Source organism: Bufo gargarizans, chromosome 8, assembly GCF_014858855.1.
Source record: "Bufo gargarizans isolate SCDJY-AF-19 chromosome 8, ASM1485885v1, whole genome shotgun sequence".
Classification (NCBI taxonomy): Eukaryota; Metazoa; Chordata; class Amphibia; order Anura; family Bufonidae; genus Bufo; species Bufo gargarizans.
The window spans coordinates 47,368,747-47,392,846 of NC_058087.1; the positions used below are offsets into that span (position 1 = coordinate 47,368,747).

General features: G+C 41.8%; 1 protein-coding gene across 1 annotated transcript in view; it reads left to right on the plus strand.

The window, feature by feature from the left end:
- Nucleotides 1-337: 337 nt before the first annotated feature.
- Nucleotides 338-24,100, plus strand: part of COL6A2 (collagen type VI alpha 2 chain) — a 41,335-nt gene continuing 17,572 nt past the window's right edge. The window contains exons 1-12 of the mRNA XM_044304091.1: nucleotides 338-497; nucleotides 3,561-3,655; nucleotides 9,053-9,678; nucleotides 12,158-12,178; nucleotides 15,236-15,301; nucleotides 16,607-16,660; nucleotides 16,743-16,787; nucleotides 16,893-16,919; nucleotides 17,004-17,030; nucleotides 17,118-17,162; nucleotides 19,282-19,335; nucleotides 22,227-22,289. Of these exons, the coding sequence (XP_044160026.1) occupies nucleotides 3,568-3,655; nucleotides 9,053-9,678; nucleotides 12,158-12,178; nucleotides 15,236-15,301; nucleotides 16,607-16,660; nucleotides 16,743-16,787; nucleotides 16,893-16,919; nucleotides 17,004-17,030; nucleotides 17,118-17,162; nucleotides 19,282-19,335; nucleotides 22,227-22,289 (1,116 nt within the window). The 5' untranslated portion in view covers nucleotides 338-497; nucleotides 3,561-3,567. The remainder of the gene's footprint in view (nucleotides 498-3,560; nucleotides 3,656-9,052; nucleotides 9,679-12,157; nucleotides 12,179-15,235; nucleotides 15,302-16,606; nucleotides 16,661-16,742; nucleotides 16,788-16,892; nucleotides 16,920-17,003; nucleotides 17,031-17,117; nucleotides 17,163-19,281; nucleotides 19,336-22,226; nucleotides 22,290-24,100) is intronic.

Sequence of the window (24,100 nt, forward strand, 5' to 3'; positions counted from 1 at the left end):
ACTACTCAGAAGGCAGGGCATGCTGTGACTTGCAGTCCTGCTACAACTTATTTGCAAAGATTTAACAGCCCAGCTTTTAGTCATTCTTCTTTTCTCATATTACACAGGAAATGAACTAATTGGGGTATAACAATATGATTTTTCTCATGGAAAAAAAAACCGATTTGTTGGAAAAACTTTTGAAGATTAGACACATTCCCTGAGCATGAAGCAGCCAAATGACTTCCACACCCTTTAGTGGGTCCACAGTGCCACCCTGTGGTAAGAGATGGAAGGACGCCTCCATATAACTTGCAAAGACTAGAAGGGGCTGACCCAAATTTGGTAAAAAAAAAAAAATGCACAGCTAGAAGGAGCTTGGGTGTAGGAAGGAAAGTTTTCTGTGCTAAGAAGAAGGTCCCATCTCAAGCATCAGCTTCTCTCTTCCTACAAAGAATGCACTGATCCTGCCAGCAACTGACCCTATAGAAATTATTAGCTTTGTTACTATCCTTAAGGTAAGATTTCTAATATTTAATGTTAGTTGTAGGGTTATGCTTTGGGACATCAGCAAACAATGCCAGGGATCAGCTCTACATTGTAACACTGTAGAGGGTTGGTATGCTTATGGCTATCAGGTGTGAATATTACTAGTAGGCTGGCCCCCCTACTGATATTATTGGACTGAATATATGATATTGGATTAACTAACCATTATAATTTATATGCTAGCAATATAGCAGTACCTAGATCATTTTCCTGTATGAAGGAGTCCATGATTATTGCTACCCTTGGTCTTTTTGGTTTTATCCCAGATAATATCTCTATACTTGAGAATAGAAAAGAACAGATTTTTTATTTATTTTTTAAAGGAGGAAACCTCAATATGAACAGTGTATGATCCACATCCAACCCTCTTTTTTTATTTGGGTGTTGGATTGTATCTAATCTCTCATTATATCCATCCTATTTTGTGAGATTATGATATTGTCTACACCTTCTGTTCCCTCCAGACAATTCTTTTTAAGATTTTATACATTATATGTGATATGCATGAGTACCCGCACTATCCAGCTGTAGGCTGGTTTAGATGTTTGCTGTGGATGACAAACCCTACTAATCATTCAAGATGTCCATGAACTAAGCTACAACTGCAACTTTTGTTGTACTACAACTCCCAGGCCATGTTGGATTTTATAGTTTTACAAGAGCTGATGAGTCTCGGGTTGTGACTACTGGGCTATGACGTGAGCGACAAGTCTGTTGCTGAAACTATTGTTGTTTATATGTATACATTGTTAGCATGTTTGTCTACATTTATATACTGTAATCTACAAATATTTGGGACATAAAGTAAATAAGGCTGCACTTTGTCAGTATTAGAGAGTGCAACTATTCAGAGCACCTCATATCATTGTAATGACCAACCAGAGACCAGGATGGGTGGGACAAATGGTTCCCAAACCTTGACATGAATGTTATATTGGCCCCCCATTGTGAATACTGTTGTATGGTGACTGCACTAGTAATATAACATCCTCTACGTCTAGAGGAATGAAAGTCTCACCAACATGGAAAAGGATTCTTTACGGTAAGAGCAGTGAGACTATGGAACTCTCTGCCTGAGGAGGTGGTGATGGTTACAAAGTTCAAGAGGGGACTGGATGTATTTATGGAGTGTAATAATATTACAGGGTATAGTTACTATAATTTTGGACAATGGTCGTTGATCCACAGAGTTATTCTGACTGATTGGTATCCTGAAGGATTCCCCTAAAATGAGAAAAATTGGCTTCTACCTCAAGGGTTTTGTTGCCTTCCTCTGGATCAACATTGCAGAACAATAGGCTGAATGGATATATGTCTTTTTTCTGCCATACAAACTATGTTATGTTGGCACAATTGTCTACTGGCTCACCAGCAGGAATCGGACAGACAAAAACTTTTGCTTGCAGTGGTTTTTGTCCTGCCCGAATCCCAGCATATTTGCCGGGTAATGGTCTCTGTCAACAGGGTCAGCGGGCATTGCGGTAACACCCAACAATGTCGGACCCAGAGAACTCCAGCAGAATGTTCGGTGCCGGAACAGCCTGCAGGAGATCTGTGCCGCAAATGTGAAAGTAGCCAAAGCTGGCAGATATGGCAGGCTTTTCTGCTGGTTGACCTCTTGCTTCGAGCATAGCGGCCCAATACGTTATGTGTACAGTAGTGAAAATATCAGTTACGCCAGATAATTGCTCCAAAAAATTATGTTATAAAAAAAAACACTTAAAGTGTTTGTCTGGGTTAAGAGCTGAACCCAGTCATACCCCTATTTTCACCCAGGCAGACCCCTGATCTTAGCATCAGAGCATTTCATGCTCTAATTTTCTCCCTTGCCCTGCTCTGTATGGCGCAGGGCAAGGGCTGATTGTTTATATTTGTACACTGCTAGGTGGAGGCTTCCTCCTAGCAGAGTTCCCAGTGACATCACCGGCACTAATGGGTGGGCTTTGGTGCTGCCATTTAGTGAAGCCATTTTACAGGCTAGGGCAGCGCTAAAGCCCACCCATTAGCGCTGGTGACGTCACCTCGAACACTGCTAGGTGCAAGTCTCCGCCTAGCTTACACATGGTGAGCACGGTACGTCACCGGGCGATTCAGCGCAGGGCAAAGGAGAACATCAGAGCATGAAATGCTCTGATGCTCATATCAGAGAGGCTGCCTGGGTGAAAAGAGGGATATATCTGGGTTGAGAGCTGAACCCGGACAACCCCTTTAAACAGTATGTCTACCTTTGCAAAGATATTGTATTGTTCGAGTGTATCTTGATTGCAATGCCATTTTTGTGTATACACTGCATCTCCATGGTTACAGACTACAAACAAACCCTGTATGTAGTCTGATCTTGTAGTCGTTTGTTAATCCTCTCCCACTGGTTCTCATCTTTCTAATCTACAGACATGAGGAATTCTTGGGAGGGCGGCAGCAGGATCAGACTGTACAGGGTTTGCTTGTCGTCTGTAACCATGGGGACACATAGGTCTGCGCCGGAGCTGCAGTTGCATAGTTTAAAGAAGACTATTTGCAAAGTGACTTCATTATATACATACATATGTATATATATATATATATATATATATATATATATATATATATATACACACAGTATATAACATAAAACCTTTTTAGGGTCCATTCACATGTGTCCACAAATGGGTCTGCATCCGTTCCGCAATATCGGGAACGGGTGCAGACCCATTCATTCTCAATGGGGCAGGAATTGATACGGAGAGCACACATTCTCTGTGCTCTCCACATTCGCATTTACGGAGCGCAGCCCCGAATTTCCGGGCTTCGGCCCAGAACTTTCCGCAAAAAATAGAACATGTCCTATTCTTGTCCGCAAGTCAGCTCTCCGATGATCATATCCTAGGAGTGTGCCTTTTAAGGAAGCAATTTTAGGAAATGTTCTTACAACTGCTAGTGACCAGGCATGCTTGTTGTTGTAAAAAATCAAACTGCACATAAAGAAATGTGGTTCACATATTTGCTATGTCCTATTGACTATTCTGTGTACATGTCTGTGCATTTCTCTACAGAGTGGCCATGGCCCAGCTACGAATGCTGTGTTTGCTGCTCTCCATTGCCTTCGGCTCTATATCAGCACAGAATGATGAAATAAAGACGTGTGAAGGTAACCTGCTACTATACATAGTGGTCTCCAGATTGCCCTCAGAGCTACTGAATGATGTGTTACGTATGCCATACAAATGGAAATGTGTACAGAAAGACTGGCATTCAAATGTTGTAGCCACAAGAATCTATGCATAAATAATAACTTCATGAATAAGTCCATGAATTGTTGAACATGATTGTCAGCAGGACAACCCTGGCGTCACCTGCTAACAGGGGCGGATTAAGTGCATGATAGGCCCGGGACTGTCTACCCAACTTGGGCCCCCCCCCCCCATTTTAGTTTAGTTTTTTTGTTTTTTTGTATGAAGAGGCTGCGGTGCTTCATGAGCGCCACAGTCTCTTCTTAGGCCATATGACATCTTCAGACAAAAAAAAAATACCCCAAATTGGGTCCTAAACTGAAAAATTTGGTCATCAAATTTAAAATACATATAATTGTAATAAAAAAGACATGGAGGAGAATACAGCACCACATACCTGTTACATCCAGTGACATCTCCTGTCATGTAGACCTTCTATTTCCTCTTCTCCTCCATTTGACCCAGACCACCATGACAAATTCTTTCAGCCGCATCTCCTCTCTACAGTTTGTAACACAGACACGTTAGATTTCTCAATTTTTCCATCAACCTCCTCATCCTGGTGTCCCCACAGTGTCATCCTGCCACCCCCAATACTGTGCCCGTTGTGCTCCCCAATGCCCCAGGAACTATACTGCTGAGAAAATAGTGACCCTGAAAGATATAATTGGGGTAATTTATCAAACTGGTGTAAAGTAGAACTGGATTTCCAAAAGAGCTGTCAAATATGAAAGGTGGAATCTGATTGGCTGCTATGGGCAACTAAGCCAGTTCTGCATTACACCAGTTTGATAAATTACCCCAAATGTCCCTATAGTGTCCACAGCAGCTATAATGTCCCCTAGAGACCCCCAGTAATAATACCACCCTCTATTGTGCTCCAGGCAATAATCCCTGTACAGTGTCCCCAGAAATATTAGAATTGCCTCTATAGTGCCTCCCCAATAGCAACACCCCCATATAGTAATTTCCACCACACTTCCCCCACATAGTAATCCCCCCATAGTAATTTGCCCCCACACACAGTAATTTCCCCCAAACTGCCCCCATACAGTAATTTGCCCCCACACAGTAATTTGCCCCACACTGCCCCCACATAGTAATTTGCCCCACACTGCCCCCACATAGTAATTTGCCCCACACTGCCCCCACATAGTAATTTGCCCCACACTGCCCCCACATAGTAATTTGCCCCACACTGCCCCCACATAGTAATTTGCCCCCACATAGTAATTTGCCCCACACTGCCCCCACATAGTAATTTGCCCCACACTGCCCCCACATAGTAATTTCCACCACACTGCCCCCACATAGTAATTTCCACCACACTGCCCCCACATAGTAATTTCCACCACACTGCCCCCACATAGTAATTTCCACCACACTGCCCCCACATAGTAATTTCCACCACACTGCTCCCACATAGTAATTTCCACCACACTGCCCCCACATAGTAATTTCCACCACACTGCCCCCACATAGTAATTTCCTCCACACTGCCCCCACATAGTAATTTCCTCCACACTGCCCCCACATAGTAATTTCCTCCACACTGCCCCCACATAGTAATTTCCACCACACTGCCCCCACATAGTAATTTCCTCCACACTGCCCCCACATAGTAATTTCCACCACACTGCCCCCACATAGTAATTTCCTCCACACTGCCCCCACATAGTAATTTCCTCCACACTGCCCCCACATAGTAATTTCCACCACACTGCCCCCACATAGTAATTTCCTCCACACTGCCCCCACATAGTAATTTCCACCACACTGCCCCCACATAGTAATTTCCTCCACACTGCCCCCACATAGTAATTTCCACCACACTGCCCCCACATAGTAATTTCCACCACACTGCCCCCACATAGTATTTTGCCCCCACATAGCAATTTTCCCACATAGCAATTACCCCACACTGTCCCCACATAGAAATTACCCCACACAGAAATTACCCCACACTGTCCCCACATTGCAATTTCCCCCACACAATAGTTTCCCCCACATAGTAATTTGCCCCCACACTGCCCCATATAGTAATTTGTCCCCACATAGCAATTTCCCCACACTGCCCCCACATAGCAATTTGCCCCCACACTGCCCCATCTAGTAATTTGCCCCCACACTGCCCCATCTAGTAATTTGCCCCCACATAGTAGTCCCTCTCATAATAATTTGCCCCCACATAGTAATTTGTCCCCACACAATAGTTTTCCCCACACTGCCCCCACATAGTAATTTGAGCCCACATAGTAATTTGCCCCCACATAGCAATTACCCCACACTGTCCCCACATAGAAATTACCCCACACTGTCCTCACATAGAAATTACCCCACACTGTCCTCACATAGCAATTACCCCACACTGCCTCCACACAATAGTTTCTCCCACATAGTAATTTGCCCCCACATAGCAATTACCCCCACACAATAGTTTCCCCCACACTACCCCCAGATAGAAATTTGCCCCCACATAGTAGTCCCTCCCATAATAATTTGCCCCCACACAGCAATTTGCCCCCACACAATAGTTTCCCCCACACTGCCCCATCTAGTAATTTGCCCCCACATAGTAGTCCCTCTCATAATAATTTGCCCCCACATAGTATTCCCTCATAATAATTTGCCCCCACACTGCCCCATCTAGTAATTTGCCCCACATAGTATTCCCTCCCATAATAATTTGGCCCCATACAGCCCCCACATTCCCCCCCATGTAATCGATTTATCTTCCCTAATAGGTCCTCCTGTGTCCCCCCCCCCCCCCCAAGTAGGCAAATGAAATAAAAAAATAAAAAATGAACAAAAAATGAAAAAATAAATACTCACCTATGTCCAGGGCCAGGCGCTTGCTCGCAGAGGAAGGCGGGCGGGATGAGTCAGGCGCGTCACAGTGCTGCGTCCCGGCACAGGCGCGCGATGACGTCATCACGCACGCCTGCGCTGGGATTTCACTACCGCATAGGCCTCAGGCCTACAAGGCCTGAGGCCTATGCGGTGAATGCCGGTGATCGGCGACGGGACAGGGAGCTATGCGCTCTCGTGCCCCGCCGCAGTATGTGGGCGTTCGGGTCAGCGTTGGGCCCCCCAGCGGTGCTGGGCCCGGGGCTGCCGACCCGAACGTCCCTATTGTAATCCGCCACTGCCTGCTAACATTATTGAAGATATTTCTTCCATTAACTGATTTCCAGCACTCTTTTTGCCATGTTGGCCTTGATAATGTCATATTGTAATACTGCATTGCAATTCCTACTGCTGGATAAATAGACAATTAAATGGCAGACATTAATGGCTGTACATGGACTACATGGAAGGCTTGAGTCCACCAGATGTTGATTTCTAACATCTCTATTCTGTGGCTCATTTGTGATTGATTAAAGGGTCTGTCTCACTTCAGCAAATGGCATTGATCATGTAGAGAAAGATAATACAAGGCTCTTACTAATGTATTGTGATTGTCCATATTGCCTCCGTTGCTGGCTTGACTCATTTTTTCCATCACATTATACCCTGCTTGTTTCCATCTTTACGACCACCTTGCAATCCAACAGCGATGGTCATGCTTGCACAATATAGGAAAAAGCTCTGTCCTTTCTAGTGGCCAGGAACGTAGAAGCACACATAGGCTAATGCCATGGGCGTACACAGAAATCATTGGGCCCCATAGCAAGAATTTAAATTGGGCCCCCATGCCCGTTCCTAGTCCCTCCTACTATGCGCCCTGGCTCCTCCCACTACCCTCCCTAACTTCTCCCCTGCCCCACCTCATGCAGAAGTATTTTGTTCTACAAAATGGCAGTACTCATGCCGGAACCCAACAGACCCATTATAGAGAATGGGATCTGGTAGGTCCCGGCGGTGTTCAGCATATATTGACAAGAATCTGGGGCATAACATGATGTGATACCACCCAACTTTCCTGCTGTCCAGCATTGCACATGCGCAGAGACGTGAGGAAGTGAGTGCCCCCCTTCCACCATCTTCTGTGTCATGCAGGACAGCTGGGAGACACTGACATTACTCGCTATCCTGCATGACACATGTGCAGAGACATGAGTCTCTGGGAAAGCTGAGTGACCCCCTCCTCCCTGCCTTTCCATGTTCTTATTATCTGCATTTATGCCTTGCAGGATAGCAGGAAATCTGAGTGACATCACATGATGTAATAGCACCCAGCTTTTCTGCTGCCCTGCATGGCACATGTGGAGAGACATGAGAATAGTCTGAGAAAGCTGAGTGACACAACTCCCACCTACCCCTCATATCTTCTCATGCCTCTGCACTTGTGCCATGCAGGACATCAGGAAAGCTGAGTGACATTACATAATAGCACCCAGCTTTCCTCCTGTTCTGAAGGGCATATGTGCAGAGGAATAGCCTGGGAAAGCTGAGTGACCCCCCCCACATACACCTCTGCACTGTCCTCACCTACAAGTCGTCACTTACTTCAATACTGGTGGGGTTGTGGCAATCCAGAGGAATCAGGCGGGAGGCGGGGCTAGCAGGCGGGAGGCGGGGCTAGCAGATGGGAGACAGTTAGGAAGATAGATGAGGGCGGGGACTCTCCTTCACTGCGGGCCCCCCTTCCTCACGGGCCCCATAGCAGCTGCGTGGTCTGCCTATATTGTAGGTACGCCACTGGCTAATGCTTTTTCCTATAGTGTGCAAGCACGGCCACCACTGCTGGATTGCAAGGTGGTCTTAACCATGGAAAGGAGCATTGTATAATGTGATGGCAAACTGAGTCCAGCCAGCAAAGGCGGCAATATGGACAATCACAATACATTAGTAAGTGCCTTGTATTAATTTTCTCTACATGATCAATGCCATTTGCTGAAGTGAGACAACCCCTTTAATAATAGCTGCCAGAGATTTCAGTCATGAGCTGTTGTAGATTTCTTTTTTTTTGCATGGACTGCCAGAGGAGGCAATTGTCATAAATATCTGCCCCTGTGACGCAGACCCTATCGAGACAGGAATAGCACACACCAGCCTTGATTAATCAGGGCCTTTAAATTTATTTGAATAATATTTTCGTGGAGATTTATCAAAACTAGCAAAATAAAACTGGCTTAGTTGCCCATACTATCCAATCAGATTGATCCTTTCATTTCCCAAAGGAGCTCTGAAATAAAAGGTGGAATCTGATTGGTTGCCTGTTTTCCTTTGCATCACTTTGATAAATCTCCCATATATGTTGCCTCTACCAATTTTTGGGCTAGTGTGGGATTTACAGTATGTTCAAAAAAGGAGAAAACTCGAGGACTTTACGCACTACTCCTCTTGACATTTTCTGTGAACATTTTTTCTAGACAAGGCCAAATGTCCCATCAATGTGTACTTCATCATTGACACATCTGAGAGTATAATCCTTCAGACCGCTCCCATCCAGAGCTTGTTGGATCACATGAAGAGATTTATTCCTGCTTTCCTGGCAAAGCTAGAGAATGAGGCCTACCTAGATCAGGTCTATATGAACTGGCAATATGGAGGTCTACATTACTCAGATGAAGTCCAGATCTTCAGCCAGCTCACCACTGACAAGAATGAATACATTTCGAAACTACGAGGAGTCCAGTACATTGGCCGAGGCACCTTTACAGACTGCGCCATCTCTAACATGACCGCTCAGATAAAGGCGCAGATGCAGAACCAGGTTGGGCAAGGAGGACGTGAACCTGTGAATTTCGCTGTGGTGATCACTGATGGCCATGTAACTGGTAATCCATGTGGAGGAGTGAAGACACAGGCAGACAGAGCACAGCTCGCCGGTATCAAGCTTTTCTCAGTAGCTGCCAGTCGCGATGTTTATGAATCTGGCCTTCGTGAGATTGCTAACATGCCACATGAGCTCTTCAGGAATGCTTACTCAGTGACCAGACCTGATGACCAAACCGAGATTGATCAGAGAACCATCGATAAAATCATTCAAGTTATGGTAAGTGGATAGAAAAGGAAGAATGTTTCAAGGGTATTGAAATGTAATATTTAGGATATCTGAAGACTTGCATTGCTGAATTAATTACTAATTGTTTATGTGTAAATTCATGTTGTGCCTGGAATTTAGATGTCAACTTTGTTGGGTAGTGCACCCTTTACATGCCAGCAACTCAACTTAATGCAACGGAAAATATAGTAGCACAAAATCTTATTGGTTTACATCACCGTTTCATATTCCCTTCATCTGATCTGTCAGAGGAACAGGAAACAACAAAAAACAGATCCTGTATGTTAAGCATCCATTATGCTCAGTTATGCAGATTTAGCATCTGTTTCAGCCATTTCTGCCTGAGGGCCGTTATTTTAGACAGAAGAAAATGTCCTACATTAAGTTTTTTTTTTTTCCTGTCTAAAATAACAGATCTCAGGTAAAAATGGCTAAAACGAATGCAAAATGGGCATACCTGAGCATAACGGATGCTTAAAATACAAGATGCTAAGAAATTCAAATAAGGGACGCTACAACTTAGGCTACTTTTTTACATCTGCGTTTTTGCTGGCTCCATCATGGATCAGAAAAAATGCTTCCATCATGATCATACAACCGTCTGCATCCGTTAAGAATGGATCCGGTTGTATTATCTTTAAAAGAGCCATGACGGATCCGTCTCTAAAACCATTGTAAGTCAATGGGGGACGTATCCGTTTTCTTTTGTGTCAGAGAAAACGGATCCGTCTTCATTCTCTTTCATTGTGAGTCATGACGGATCAGTCTTGCTCCGCATCCCAGGACGCACACAAAATCGCTGCTTGCAGCGCTTTTGTGTGCGTCACAGGAACGTAATGAAACAGAATGGAATGCATTCTGGTGCACTCCGTTCCCTTCAGTTTTGTCCCCATTGACAATAAATGGGGACAAAACTGAAGTGTTTTCCTATGACGTATCTCAGTAGCGGAAAGGGAAAGCGCAGATGTGAAAGTAGCCTTAATAATTACAAAGTTTCACTGAACAAGCACAGTAAAGAAGAATAATGTAGCCTACTGTCCACAGTTCTGCTCAGTTGACCAGGTTGCCTCACAAGCCCAACTGTCTCTCAACCTGAACTGACTTTAAGTTGGCAACTTCATTCCTGTGTTCTGAGGACTTCACTCCTTCTAATCTCCCACTAAATTTGGATGTTGCCGTATAACTGAACTAATTATCTCATTCAGTATAATTCTGAAATGGCTCGGTCACTTCCCAGGCCCCACACATCCAATTCTACCCTACAGTTCCACCTCAACACTCCTATGGCATATGTTGCCATTGTTATTACATGGTAGTCAAAAGACTAAGTGTTGGTTTAGAAAAACTGAGCACCAAATAATTAAGTCATACATTTTTATCAATTATTTTATTGTTGTCAGACTCTAATTTGTTTAAAGAAGGTGTCTCACCACTGGATAGGTGTTAGGTGCCTGACTGGTGGTGATCTAACCACTTTCACCTGCACCGATCTAGGAACAGCGGTCCCTCAGTCCACCAAATGAATGGAGCAATGGTGAAGCACACGCTGCTACCCCATTCATCTCTACTTTACTGCAAAGCACAATGCTCGTCTCTACGTGTAACTAAAGTTGTGGTGGGGCCACCCCTTTAAATCCTATTTCAGCTTCCCAGGAATCTGGGATCTGGAAATTTTTATGGCAGTCCTGAAACTGTGGTGGTCATGAGTACATTTTTTTTTACCAGAAGTATTTTGGTCCTTTTCTCATTTTTAAATTCTAACCCGGTTTGCATTTGACACCTAGTAAAGTTGGAAACTGCAGTCAAAGCTGAATTGTGAGTGAGCTAGACATACTGTATACACTAGACATACGGTATCATAAAAATCGAATCAGGGAAGGTCCAGCTGCTGGGATCCTCTTGACTAGAGACAACTATCAGTCTGGAATATTGGCCTCACATGTGTCTCAAGTGTGGACTCTTTATAGTAAAATTAATAGAGGTCATGGAAACATCTGAATGAGAGGCCACCATAACTCTTACCAAGGTCACAAGTGGATGCTTACTTTGGGGAAATGACATCACATGCGCTGTTTCTCTTGATGGAAGCCTTTGGGCATTATACAGACAAATGAAGGAAAACCAAACCATAATGCCACAAGTGGGCAGTGATAGATAAACATAGGTCAGCCCCAACTTATCCCATGTGAGATGGATGTGGTTATATGAATAGACACCAGAGGATCCTACTTATATGTAGGTGTTTATTTCAACATCGTTATCTGAAGTGTTGCAGATGGTGATGCAGATAGGACGTGCATTTTACAAGAAGGGTTTCAGAGCCTTAAATGTTATACATCCTAATATGCTCCTGTGTACAGTACATTGTATTTGTTTATGGCTATTATATTTATCTACTTAATATCTATATATCTGTTCATTTCTCAATCATAAATAGTCTAATTACAATTCCATTTGTTTTTCTCTGCAGAAACACGAGGCTTATGGAGAGGTATGTAAACTCTGTTTTTGTATCATTTTGGTGTGTCTTTCATTAGAGTATAATATTCATTATGACATGACGCTGGTCCCAACACAAGTTAAATACATCTTTATTGTAAATAGATAGATTTAGATAGATAGATTTAGATAGGATTCAGGAAAAATTTGACTTAATGAGACTTAGGTGTGTAAAGAGTTTACTAAACGATAATAAGATTTTTTATATATATATATATATACAGTCACCAAACTAACCAACATGGCATCTGTCCGACACCCATATGATACAAAGAGCGGTAGTGGTATCAAGACACATCTTAGGGCGGTTCCACACTTGCGTTAGGGTATTCCCTTATACAGACGTGGACAAAATTGTTGGTACCCTTTGGTCAATGAAAGAAAAAGTCACAATGGTCACAGAAATAACTTTAATCTGACAAAAGTAATAATAAATTAAAATTCTATAAATGTTAACCAATGAAAGTCAGACATTGTTTTTCAACCATGCTTCAACAGAATTATGTAAAAAAATAAACTCATGAAACAGGCATGGACAAAAATGATGGTACCCCTAACTTAATATTTTGTTGCGCAACCTTTTGAGGCAATCACTGCAATCAAACGCTTCCTGTAACTGTCAATGAGACATCTGCACCTCTCAGCAGGTATTTTGGCCCACTCCTCATGAGCAAACTGCTCCAGTTGTGTCCGGTTTGAAGGGTGCCTTTTCCAGACTGCATGTTTCAGCTCCTTCCAAAGATGCTCAATAGGATTGAGGTCAGGGCTCATAGAAGGCCACTTTAGAATAGTCCAATTTTTTCCTCTTAGCCATTCTTGGGTGTTTTTAGCGGTGTGTTTTGGGTCATTGTCCTGTTGCAAGACCCATGACCTGCGACTGAGACCAAGCTTTCTGACACTGGCTAGTACATTTCTCTCTAGAATTCCTTGATAGTCTTGAGATTTCATTGTACCCTGCACAGATTCAAGACACCCTGTGCCAGACGCAGCAAAGCAGCCCCAGAACATAACAGAGCCTCCTCCATGTTTCACAGTAGGGACAGTGTTCTTTTCTTGATATGCTTCATTTTTTCGTCTGTGAACATACAGCTGATGTGCCTTGGCAAAAACTTCGATTTTTGTCTCATCTGTCCACAGGACATTCTCCCAGAAGCTTTGTGGCTTGTCAACATGTAGTTTGGCATATTCCAGTCTTGCTTTTTTATGATTCGTTTTCAACAATGGTGTCCTCCTTGGTCGTCTCCCATGTAGTCCACTTTGGCTCAAACAACGACGGATGGTGCGATCTGACACTGATGTTCCTTGAGCATGAAGTTCACCTTGAATCTCTTTAGAAGTCTTTCTAGGCTCTTTTGTTACCATTCGGATTATCCGTCTCTTAGATTTGTCATCAATTTTCCTCCTGCGGCCACGTCCAGGGAGGTTGGCTACAGTCCCATGGATCTTAAACTTATGAATAATATGTGCAACTGTACTCACAGGAACATCTAGTTGCTTGGAGATGGTCTTATAGCCTTTACCTTTAACATGCTTGTCTATAATTTTCTTTCTGATCTCTTGAGACAGCTCTTTCCTTTGCTTCCTCTGGTCCATGTCGAGTGTGGTACACACCATATCACCAAACAACACAGTGATTACCTGGAGCCATATATATAGGCCCAATGGCTGATTACAAGGTTGTAGACACCTGTGATGCTAATTAGTGGACACACCTTGAATTAACATGTCCCTTTGGTCACATTATGTTCTGTGTTTTCTAGGGGTACCATCATTTTTGTCCATGCCTGTTTCATGAGTTTATTTTTTTACATAATTCTGTTGAAGCATGGTTGAAAAACAATGTCTGACTTTCATTGGTTAACATTTATAGAATTTTAATTTATTATTACTTTTGTCAGATTAAAGTTATTTCTGTGACCATTGTGACTTTTTCTTTCATTGACCAAAGGGTACCAACAATTTTGTCCACGTCTGTAGGTTCCATTATAAGCATATAAGCTTTCCGTTATGCTGGACCCAGGGTGGACCTTGGGTGAAAGTCCTGTCTACCAGTAACCAAGCATGTTACAAGGAACTAAAAGGGAAAGAACCACTAACATACCTTAAATAGTGATACATGTTAAGATTTAGCATAAGATGCTTAACCTATTGATATATAGCAGTGAGAATAAAGCCTCATGCAGACGTCCGTGGAACACGGTCCGTGAGATACCGGACTGGCATTGCAGAAGCGCACGGCGTCATTGGTTGCTATGGTGCTGTGCGCCTATGCAATGCCAGTTTGGTATCTCACAGACCATATTCCACGGACGTCTGCATGAGGCTTAAGATGGAATGAACTGTGAGGGAAATTTACCATCATAAGTGTATTTGGAGTTAGTTTTAGGATTTGCATTAGTAACTTTCACCAAATTTATGAACGTTGCAAATGTTTTTTTTTTTATAAATTAGGCGCAAGTGTAATGTTGTTGCGCCTGTTTCAGTGAAAGTATACCTGGGGGTTACCCGACGTGGAGATTTTAAAAGTCATAAATATGACTTAGGGCTGTTTATCTCACTGTTATTTTGCAGTAAAAAGATCACAGAGAGGCACGGAGCATTATTAATCATGTTAATGCTCCGTGCCTCTGCAGTCCGCAGCGGGTCTTGTCTCTCATTCACGCAGCGGATGTCACGCATGGCATCCACTCGTGTGAAACAGCCCTTAAAAGTGATCTACTGGCAGTACCTGACCAACTTAAAGGAGTTGTCCATCAAATTTAACCAAAGAATAGGAGGTGATGTGAACCTTTCACTCCACCTCTGAAAGTGGAGTGAGAAGTCGCAGCTCACAAAAAGCCGCGTATTTCACGACTTTTGCCAAAAGGTTGCAAGTAACATTAGTTCCAACATTTTTACGCTACGAAACTGGCATAACATATTTGATAAATGTCCCCCTGTATTTGTATTTAAGTGAGAAGCAGAACTGTAATGCTATCATACTAATCTTTATAAGTATGTTTAACCAGCATTCGCCTCTTTACCGTATATAATGTTTGATATCTTGCAGTGCTACAGATTGAGCTGCCTGGCGATTTCGGGACCTCCTGGTCTGCATGGTCAGAGAGGACAGAAGGTAAGTGAAAATTACTTAACCTTGTCATATACAGGGCTGTATTAATAACTTATGCTGCCCTGATGCCACCACTACCTGCATATAACCCACCGTTCAACAGACACATCCTTAACGCTGGTTATATTTTCCTTTCACAACATGATAGCTACAGTATATGCAACATGACTCTCATTTTTTCAGTAATATAATGCCAGAATACTCTCTAATTTTGCACATGTTCTTTGTGATGAGAACACATAGGGTCAGATTTACTAATCCTATAGATGGCTGTCTAGACCTTCACCAGAACTATCACAGGGACTTAGGTTGGATGATATATGTGGTGCAAAGATAGACACTTTCGTCTTGTGGTACAATTTTGGCTCAAAACCTGCCATTATGGGCCAAGCCCCTTTTAACTTGAAGACGCTTCCCTTCCCGCTAAGTCTGTCCCCTTTTTGAGCAAGTTGTAAAAAGCTGTAGAAACCCCAGTTGTGCCAAATTGTGCCACGTTTTAGACACTTTCTATGCACAGGCACATTAGTAAATCTGGGGCAGAGTTTCACAAGAGGAGCAAAACAATGACTGTTATATGATGCAAAGGCAAGTATAGATGGGGACTATATAAAATAATTAAACCAAGTCTTAAGAATAAAAAAAAAATGACTGATGTGAATAGTGACAAAAATAATATCTTCATTAGGTAAGGACACGATACAAAACCTACATACAATTTTAGTCTCTGAAAAGTGAAAATCATTGAATACAAATTTAATACAACCGGTAACATGAAACTAAGGGTGGGTTCACACTAGCGTTGGGGATTCCGTTATGGCTTTCCGCTATAACATGATTATAATGGAAAATAACGGAATGCCCAGACAGAATGCAAAACGGAAGCCTTTAAAAGGCATTCTGTTTGCTTTCTGTCCTAATAGAAGTCTATGGGAAAGCATAACGGATATGTCTAGGTCCCGTTATGCAAGACGAAAAACAAAGTCCTGTCGGCAGGACTTTGTTTTCCGTCTTGCATAATGGGACTAGGTGGATCCGTTTTGATTCCCATAGACTTCTATTAGGACAGAGAGCAAACGGAATGCCTTTTTAAGGCTGCTGTTTTGCATTCCATTATAATACAAGTCTATGGGCAGAAGAACGGAACCGTCCTTCCGTCTTATGGATTCCGTTATTTTCCGTTATAAGCATGTTATAACGGAAAGCCATAACGGAGTCCCAAACACTGGTGTGAACCCCCCTTAAGAGAAGATGTTTGGTTGTTCTTGACTGAAAAATGCTTTAATCTGATTTTATTCTGCTCTCTTTCAGGGTGCCAAAGGTAATGCTGGTGAACCTGGAGATCTTGGTCTGAAAGGACGGCAGGTGAGAGGTGTTGCTTTGTAAATCATTCCACCTCTGTGTCATTTCGTGCCGAAGAGCTCACATTGTTATCTTCTACTTTTAGGGAGATCCTGGAATTGAGGGACCAATTGGATATCCTGGACCCAAGGTATGTGGTCATTTTCAGAAGTATGGTACACATAGCCAAAAACTTGTTTCTAGCCATGTCTTTCAAGTGATTGTTCATTTAACCTCTTCCTCTCTTGTGTTTTAGGGTGTTCCTGGTGCTAAAGGAGAAAAGGTAACCCCTCGATCTATGGCAGGTCATGTTTGATTTGTCATCACTATTTCTTCTCCACTAAACATGTTGCTTTTCTTTCGCCAGGGAGATTTTGGTGCAGATGGAAGGAAGGTAAGTTGGATTTGGAAAATTTATATATGCATATTTTAAAACATGGAGTGGATTGTAGACTAATTACTGTATTTCTTTTCATGCCAGGGCATACCCGGGATTTATGGAAGAAATGGTACAGATGGGCAGAAGGTACGGAGAAAACACTGTGCTAAATTGATACTGTATGTGAATTGTTAGACTGGCAACACTTCATAGGCTCGAAGAGAAACCAAGGAATAGATCTGTATAAACTCTTTGAACATGTAGTGTATTGCTGCATGAAAGGCTTAAAAGATTAAGAAAAATTTACAGACCAATTTTACACCAAAGTGTTACTTTTGTAATTTACTTTCTGTTAAAGATGCTGCAGTTGTCAGATGTTCTCTTTACTTCATTATAATGGCTCCCTTTGGTGTTTAATCTGTATAGTAATGTGCATGTCCACCTGTTGAGGTGGTCATACATGGTCAGTTCCATCCTTCAATTGCCACCAGCCATATCTACTGTTAGAAGCTGTGACACTTACAGGGAGATAGCTGCGATAAAGTGCATACCCACTGAGAAAGGACACACTCCCTGAGTTAGGGTATTCCCCGGTGAAGGCCACTCCCCCTTAGAAAAGACACTGCCCCTGAGCAGCCAGTCTGAAGAGAATCTAGCAGAGCATTTAAAGCAATGCATGAGACCTCTAGATCCATGTGAGGAACAGGGCTAGCTTTAGCTTTAGAAAGAGATTGTCATGTACTATAAATGATGTCTGATTTTATTTATTTGTTTACATCAATCACAGATAACCCCTTTAAGAGAAATGAATATCACATTAAAGAGGTTCTGCCACTATAGACATTAATGGCATATCCACGATTTATGCTATATGTGTCTCATAGGCAGGGACCTCCTCCAGTTGAGAGAATAGGGATCCATTCCCTTTTGTTAGGCTAGTGCCAGCAGTCAAAGCCAGGTGAACAATGAATGAAAAGTTGGCCACATATGTGGTCTATGGGAGTTACCAAACCACTGAGCATGGCATAAATAGCTATAGTTTGAAGACCCCTTCAAAGACCATTTCCCAAGTTATTCTAGACATCCTGTTATATTTTTTGCTGAGAACTTTTGCTGACAATCAACCTGACATATGACAGCACTCACCAGGATTATTACCCATATTTCCCTGTGTCAGGTCTTGAAACCAACAACCCCAGCGCCCCCTGTGTGCCTCCCTCTTCCCGTCCCCTTGAATATAAAAAATCCACTCATCTGGCCATAATCCCAACACTGATCATTTCCAGATCACTTCTGGTTCCCAAAGGACCAGGAAGCCGTTCCCATGGGGTTATTGATTTAGACAACCCCTTTAAGGCAATTCTTAGGCAACAGCACTAGAACAGAGGATTTATCACTGGATATCTATTAATATATATTTTGGTGACTTTAGAAAAGCTGAATGACAGGCCAAGTGGAAGCTGTAATATCAGCCATATTGGTTGTCACTAAGCTTTCCAATAAGCAGATTTAACTATGAGATACCAGAATAGAATATTAAACAATTTTGCAAAAAAAGACCATGCAATTATTTCCAGATTTCAGCTCTTTATTGCAGGGCTATCTTGTTGATATTGCGGTCAGAATCTACACTAGAATTATGGTATTAGTTCAGCAAACACTAGTGTTTTTGGCACTAGAGATGTAGTTGTCCAATCATTTTATCTGGCTACAATTAAAACTTGTTGTTCAATAGCCAATCCCAAATTTGTAAATCATGTAAACTCCTTGTGTGTGAGCCCTGTCATTTCTGCTAGACATCCCTACCAGTGTTAGTTATCTAATCCAACTTTTAGGGTACGTCTACTTGGTAAGGTTCTGCATGCAGTTTTGAAAGCCAAAATCGTGAGTGAATTTAAAAAAGAGGAGACATCATATATGTCCTTTTATATTTTCTCTCCTTTTAAGATCCACAATATTCATTTTGGCTCCAAAAAATTCATGCAGAAACCTGACCGTGTGGTCGTAGCCATACGGGTTGGATGCAGGCCCACTAGCCCTTTCCGATTAAGCAATTCTTTAATATTTCAGTGTTTCTGCACAGGTTTGTATTCCAGTTTTTTACTCCACTTAGAATACCCTAAACACAACCTTTGCTGTATAGATCTATGCATACCTATAGACTATATATATATATATATATATATATATTAATATCATAAATTGAAAAAAATAAGAATGAATAATAATAGGATGATAGACACTGACTCTCTGTCTCTATCTCTAGGGCAAGACAGGTCGGATTGGTGCTCCTGGATGTAAAGGAGATCCTGGAGATAAGGTAAGGTTTCCATGTGCTTCTGCTGATTGTGTTTTTAAAGAAGAGATAATGTAGGACTGATGATCTTGTAGAGGAGGCACATATGATTATATCATACAGTTCCCAGATGAGTAGTTCATACAGTTCATATAGTCCCAGTACAAGGCGCCCAATTCCCATATGAAAAGTATATCTAGTACACTGATGAATTTTGCGTTTAAGTACGCCAAAAATAGTGCATACAGTGAGCATATAGTATCACACAGTGCCCAGAAAAATAATGGTTCTAGTATTTAGATAAATAATACCTTCAGTGCCTATAAACCTTTTGCAGAACCTGCCCAAAAGAATAGTGCTAACAATAGTGAAAGATTTATAGACGCATATAGTGCCCATGTAGATAGCTTGCAGCTTACGTACATACAGTGCCCAGATAAATTGCATGATATACGAGTGCCTAGAGTTGTATGGTTTCCAAATATGTTGTGTCAGATAGTGATGAGTGGCAGGGGCAATATTCAAATTTATGATATTTCGCGAATATTTGGTAGAATATTTGTCATATATTCGAAAAATTAGAGAATTCGCAAATATGGTCTTGATTGCGAAATTGGCAATGAACTATGCGCGTAATGTGAGCGCAATACAGGCGTGGGTCACTATAGCTACATTTTTCAAGCTGCTAGAAGTTTCCTGAGACTGGAGAAAATGGTTGGCACGGCAGAACATTACAATAGCTTTATATGGAGATAGAGTGCTCCAATATATTCGCAATTGCGAAATCGGCACTAATGAGGCACATATTTTGGCGCAATACGTACAACTTTACATTTTAACAGGTCTGACTACTTATTAGTGATTGGTGCACTAAGTATTGTTGTGACATCAGAGTACTATGTATGTAGCATGTATGTATGGACAGCAGAACTATATCACTATCTAACCTATCTCCCACTATCTGTATTATATATATAAGCTATGTAACTATCTAATGTAATGACACAGGAAAGCAGAGAGCACAGCAATGACACTGCTGTCTCTCTCAGATCTGCAAGATACTGCATACAAGGGCTGCTGGGGAGGTTCTTATATAGTAAGGGGCAGGCAACTTTCCTATTGGTTGCTAGGGATGTTGCTAAGCTCAGACAAAGACATTGCAGCCTTCTCATTGGCCCTCTAGCAAGAAGGGAGGTTACTGATGAAAAAAAATCTAGAATATTCAAAATTACGAATATATATCACTATATTCTAAATATTCACAAATTCTCGAAGTGCCGATATTTGCGATTAATATTCGCAATTCGAATATCCGCGCCCAACACTAGTGTCAGACAGTGCAAACATAATGCCATACAGTGCCAGGATAATTAGCGTCACACATTGCCTAGGTGAATTGTGAATGCAATGTTTTAGTGTAAAGTATAATACAAATCTCAGATGAATAGTCACATATTTCTCAAATGAATAGTGCATATAGCGTCTCCGGGTAATTGATACATAAAGTGCCCATGTAATTAGCAGTAAACAGCGTCCAGATATGTAATTTAAACAGCATCCAGATAAGTTCATGCAGTGTCCAGCTGATCTGTCTCATTACCCAGCTGGATAGTAACCTGCATAGAGCTATCATACAAACAATTCACAGAGGAAAGGCGAACACAGTGTTCTGCCGAAAAGGGTCATAAGCAGGGGCATAACTATAATTCATAGGTCCCCCATAGCAAATTAAGTTGTGACCCCACCAACTATAGTAAGAAAATGCCAACAGGAGTATAAGTATCAAATATTAAAGATATGTATAATAGCACCAAATATCAGAAAACCAATATTATAGAAAAAAGCCACCATATTGTTATTCCCTCCAACCTCTGTGCCCCATAGCAAGTGCTATGGCTGCTATGGGCATATCTATGCCCATGATTATAAGGTGCCCACATGACTGACAACATGGTGCACGCAGTTTCCTGCTGAAAAGTGTCATACATACAGTGCCTAGATGAAAAGCACCACTCAGTGCCTAGATGAGTGGCATCATATAGTGCCCGAATGAATGGTGTCATACAGTTCTAAAAAAAAAAATAGGGCTATACTTTACATCTGATAATGCTATACCTAGACAAATAATGTAGCCTATTTATTGCCCAAAACAATAGTACACACAGTCTCATAAGCAGTACATACCTTGCAATGATAATGCCACATAGTGCCCAAATGTGTAATCCCACAATGGTCACGGATTAGTATCGATTGAAGAATACAGCCGTGAAGCATCCAGGCCATACAGAGCCCAGATGAGTAAGTTATACAGTATCCAGTTGACTACCATACCACGGATTGTCATCACTTGGGCCGTGTAATATAGTACAAGTTGAATATGGTCATATGGTATCCTGTTAAATAGTGTCTTAAAGAAAGAGCACAGATAAATAAATGTGCCCAAATACATGGATTAAACAAATAAATAATGCTTATAGTGCCCAGATAAATAGCAGCAAGCAATGCCCACATAAGTAGTGCAACGAGTGTCCAGATAAGTAGTGCAAACAGGTACCGTGCCTACATAAGAAATGCATATAATACTCTATAGATGAATATTGCATTAAATGCCAGCCCTCAATATCCCTGCTATTATTACCAGGGATTGTAATGCACTGTACAGTCAATTGCTGGACAAGGAATTAATACCTGAATTTTGCAAAGTCATCCATCACTTCTAACTTTCAAGTCTTCATTTAGTAGATGACCTGTGATTGACATAATACATTTATCATTAACAATATTTTGACTTTTTATATATATATATATATATATATATATAATTGTCTTTAATACATTTTAATATATAACAACTTATTTTTTTATTTATGGCATCATTGTAATTTTCCGTGGAATATGTGTAACTTCTTTTTCAGGGTCCTGAAGGCTATCCAGGAGATGCAGGAGACAGAGGAGAAGATGGAGACCGTGGAATTAAAGTACGGGCTAGGTTTAATGTAGTACTCTGTCTAATATAGCATAGTACTGCAGTTTCCTCCCACATTTCAAAACATACAGGGTCATTTATTAAGGCTACTTTCACACTTGCGTTCAGAGCGGATCCGTCTGCATTATATTGTAAAAAAAATTCTAAGTGTCAAAGTAGCCTCAGACAGATCCGTCCAGACTTTACATTGAAAGTCAATGGGGGACGGATCCATTTGAAAATTGAGCCATATTGTGTCATATTTAAACGGATCCGTCCCCATTGACTTACATTGTAAGTCTGGACGGATCCGCTTGCCTCCGCACGGCCAGGCAAGCAGCGTTCAGGTGTCCGCTTGCTGAGCGGAGCGGAGGCTGAACGCTGCCAGACTGATGCATTCTGAGCGGATCCGCGTCCACTCAGAATGCATAAGGGCAGTACGGATCCGTTTGGGGCCGCTTGTGAGCCCCTTCAAACGGAGCTCACAAGCGGACACCCGAACGCTAGTGTGAAAGTAGCCTAAGACTAGTGATTTAGACGCCAGTGTTAACCCCCTATGCTGGTACGGGATGCGCCAAAAATAGTCTCTACATAACTTTGGCGCGTGGTGCAGCCGGCCGTGCAACATGATTTAAACTACATGAATAGTAATGGGACAGCTCACTCTCTATATACACGGACAGGTGCCAATGTCCAAAAATAAATCACGCCTTCAAAGACAGTAAATTTAAATAGTATTGGACCGGCACTCAAACATATGGGTTCACGCAAAGAACCAATAAGGTAGAATACTGCAATTTATGAAAACATTAAAAACATAAAAGCATACATACACGTAATGGTGGGATGGATGAGATAATGGGTGGACTATCTCATGTATCAAGTCCATAAGATGCAGGTTTTTGGAGAAAATGGATAATGTCCAGTACTTATGCAAATAATACCTATTAGGCAAAATCGGTAGCAAACAGTCTCATAGTATGATGAGTATGATACTCACTATTTACTGTGCAACATGTCGGACTCTTTATGAATATCCCATCGATCGCAGACGCGTTTCGAAATAGATTCCTCACTGAGGAAGAAATAGGGATCTTTTTCGAAAACGTGTCTGGGATCGATGGGATATTCATAAATAGTCCGAAATTTTAAGCATGGCCATGCAATATTGAAAAATACCAAGGAAATTATTTTCTGAACCAACTGGTGGTCGACTTTATTAACGGCTGGCTACTGATAGCAATCTATGATCACAAGATCGAAGCTTCACTGCGATTTTTAGCCGCGATTGAAGAGTCTGTATTATACGAAAGAAAAAGTAACAGCTCATCTTGCGATAATTGAAGCGATCTTACGGAGATCCGATTTTATGACGTCAGTAAGCAACTACTCTCTGCCGTTTGCATTGGATTGAATCGACACCGAGGTAAGCGCTCTTACATGTGGGACGCCACAGAGTTGCACAGTAAATAGTGAGTATCATACTCATCATACTATGAGACTGTTTGCTATCGATTTTGCCTAATAGGTATTATTTGCATAAGTACTGGACATTATCCATTTTCTCCAAAAACCTGCATCTTATGGACTTGATACATGAGATAGTCCACCCATTATCTCAGCCATCCCACCATTACGTGTATGTATGCTTTTATGTTTTTTTATGTTTTAATAAATTGCACTATTCTACTTTATTGGTTCTTTGCGTGAACCCATATGTTTGGGTGCCGGTCCAATACTATTTAAATTTATGATTTAAACTACGCCAGCCCCCTTGCTGGCGTAGGTTAAGACCATTTTCACGCCATAAACTGGTGTGAAAAA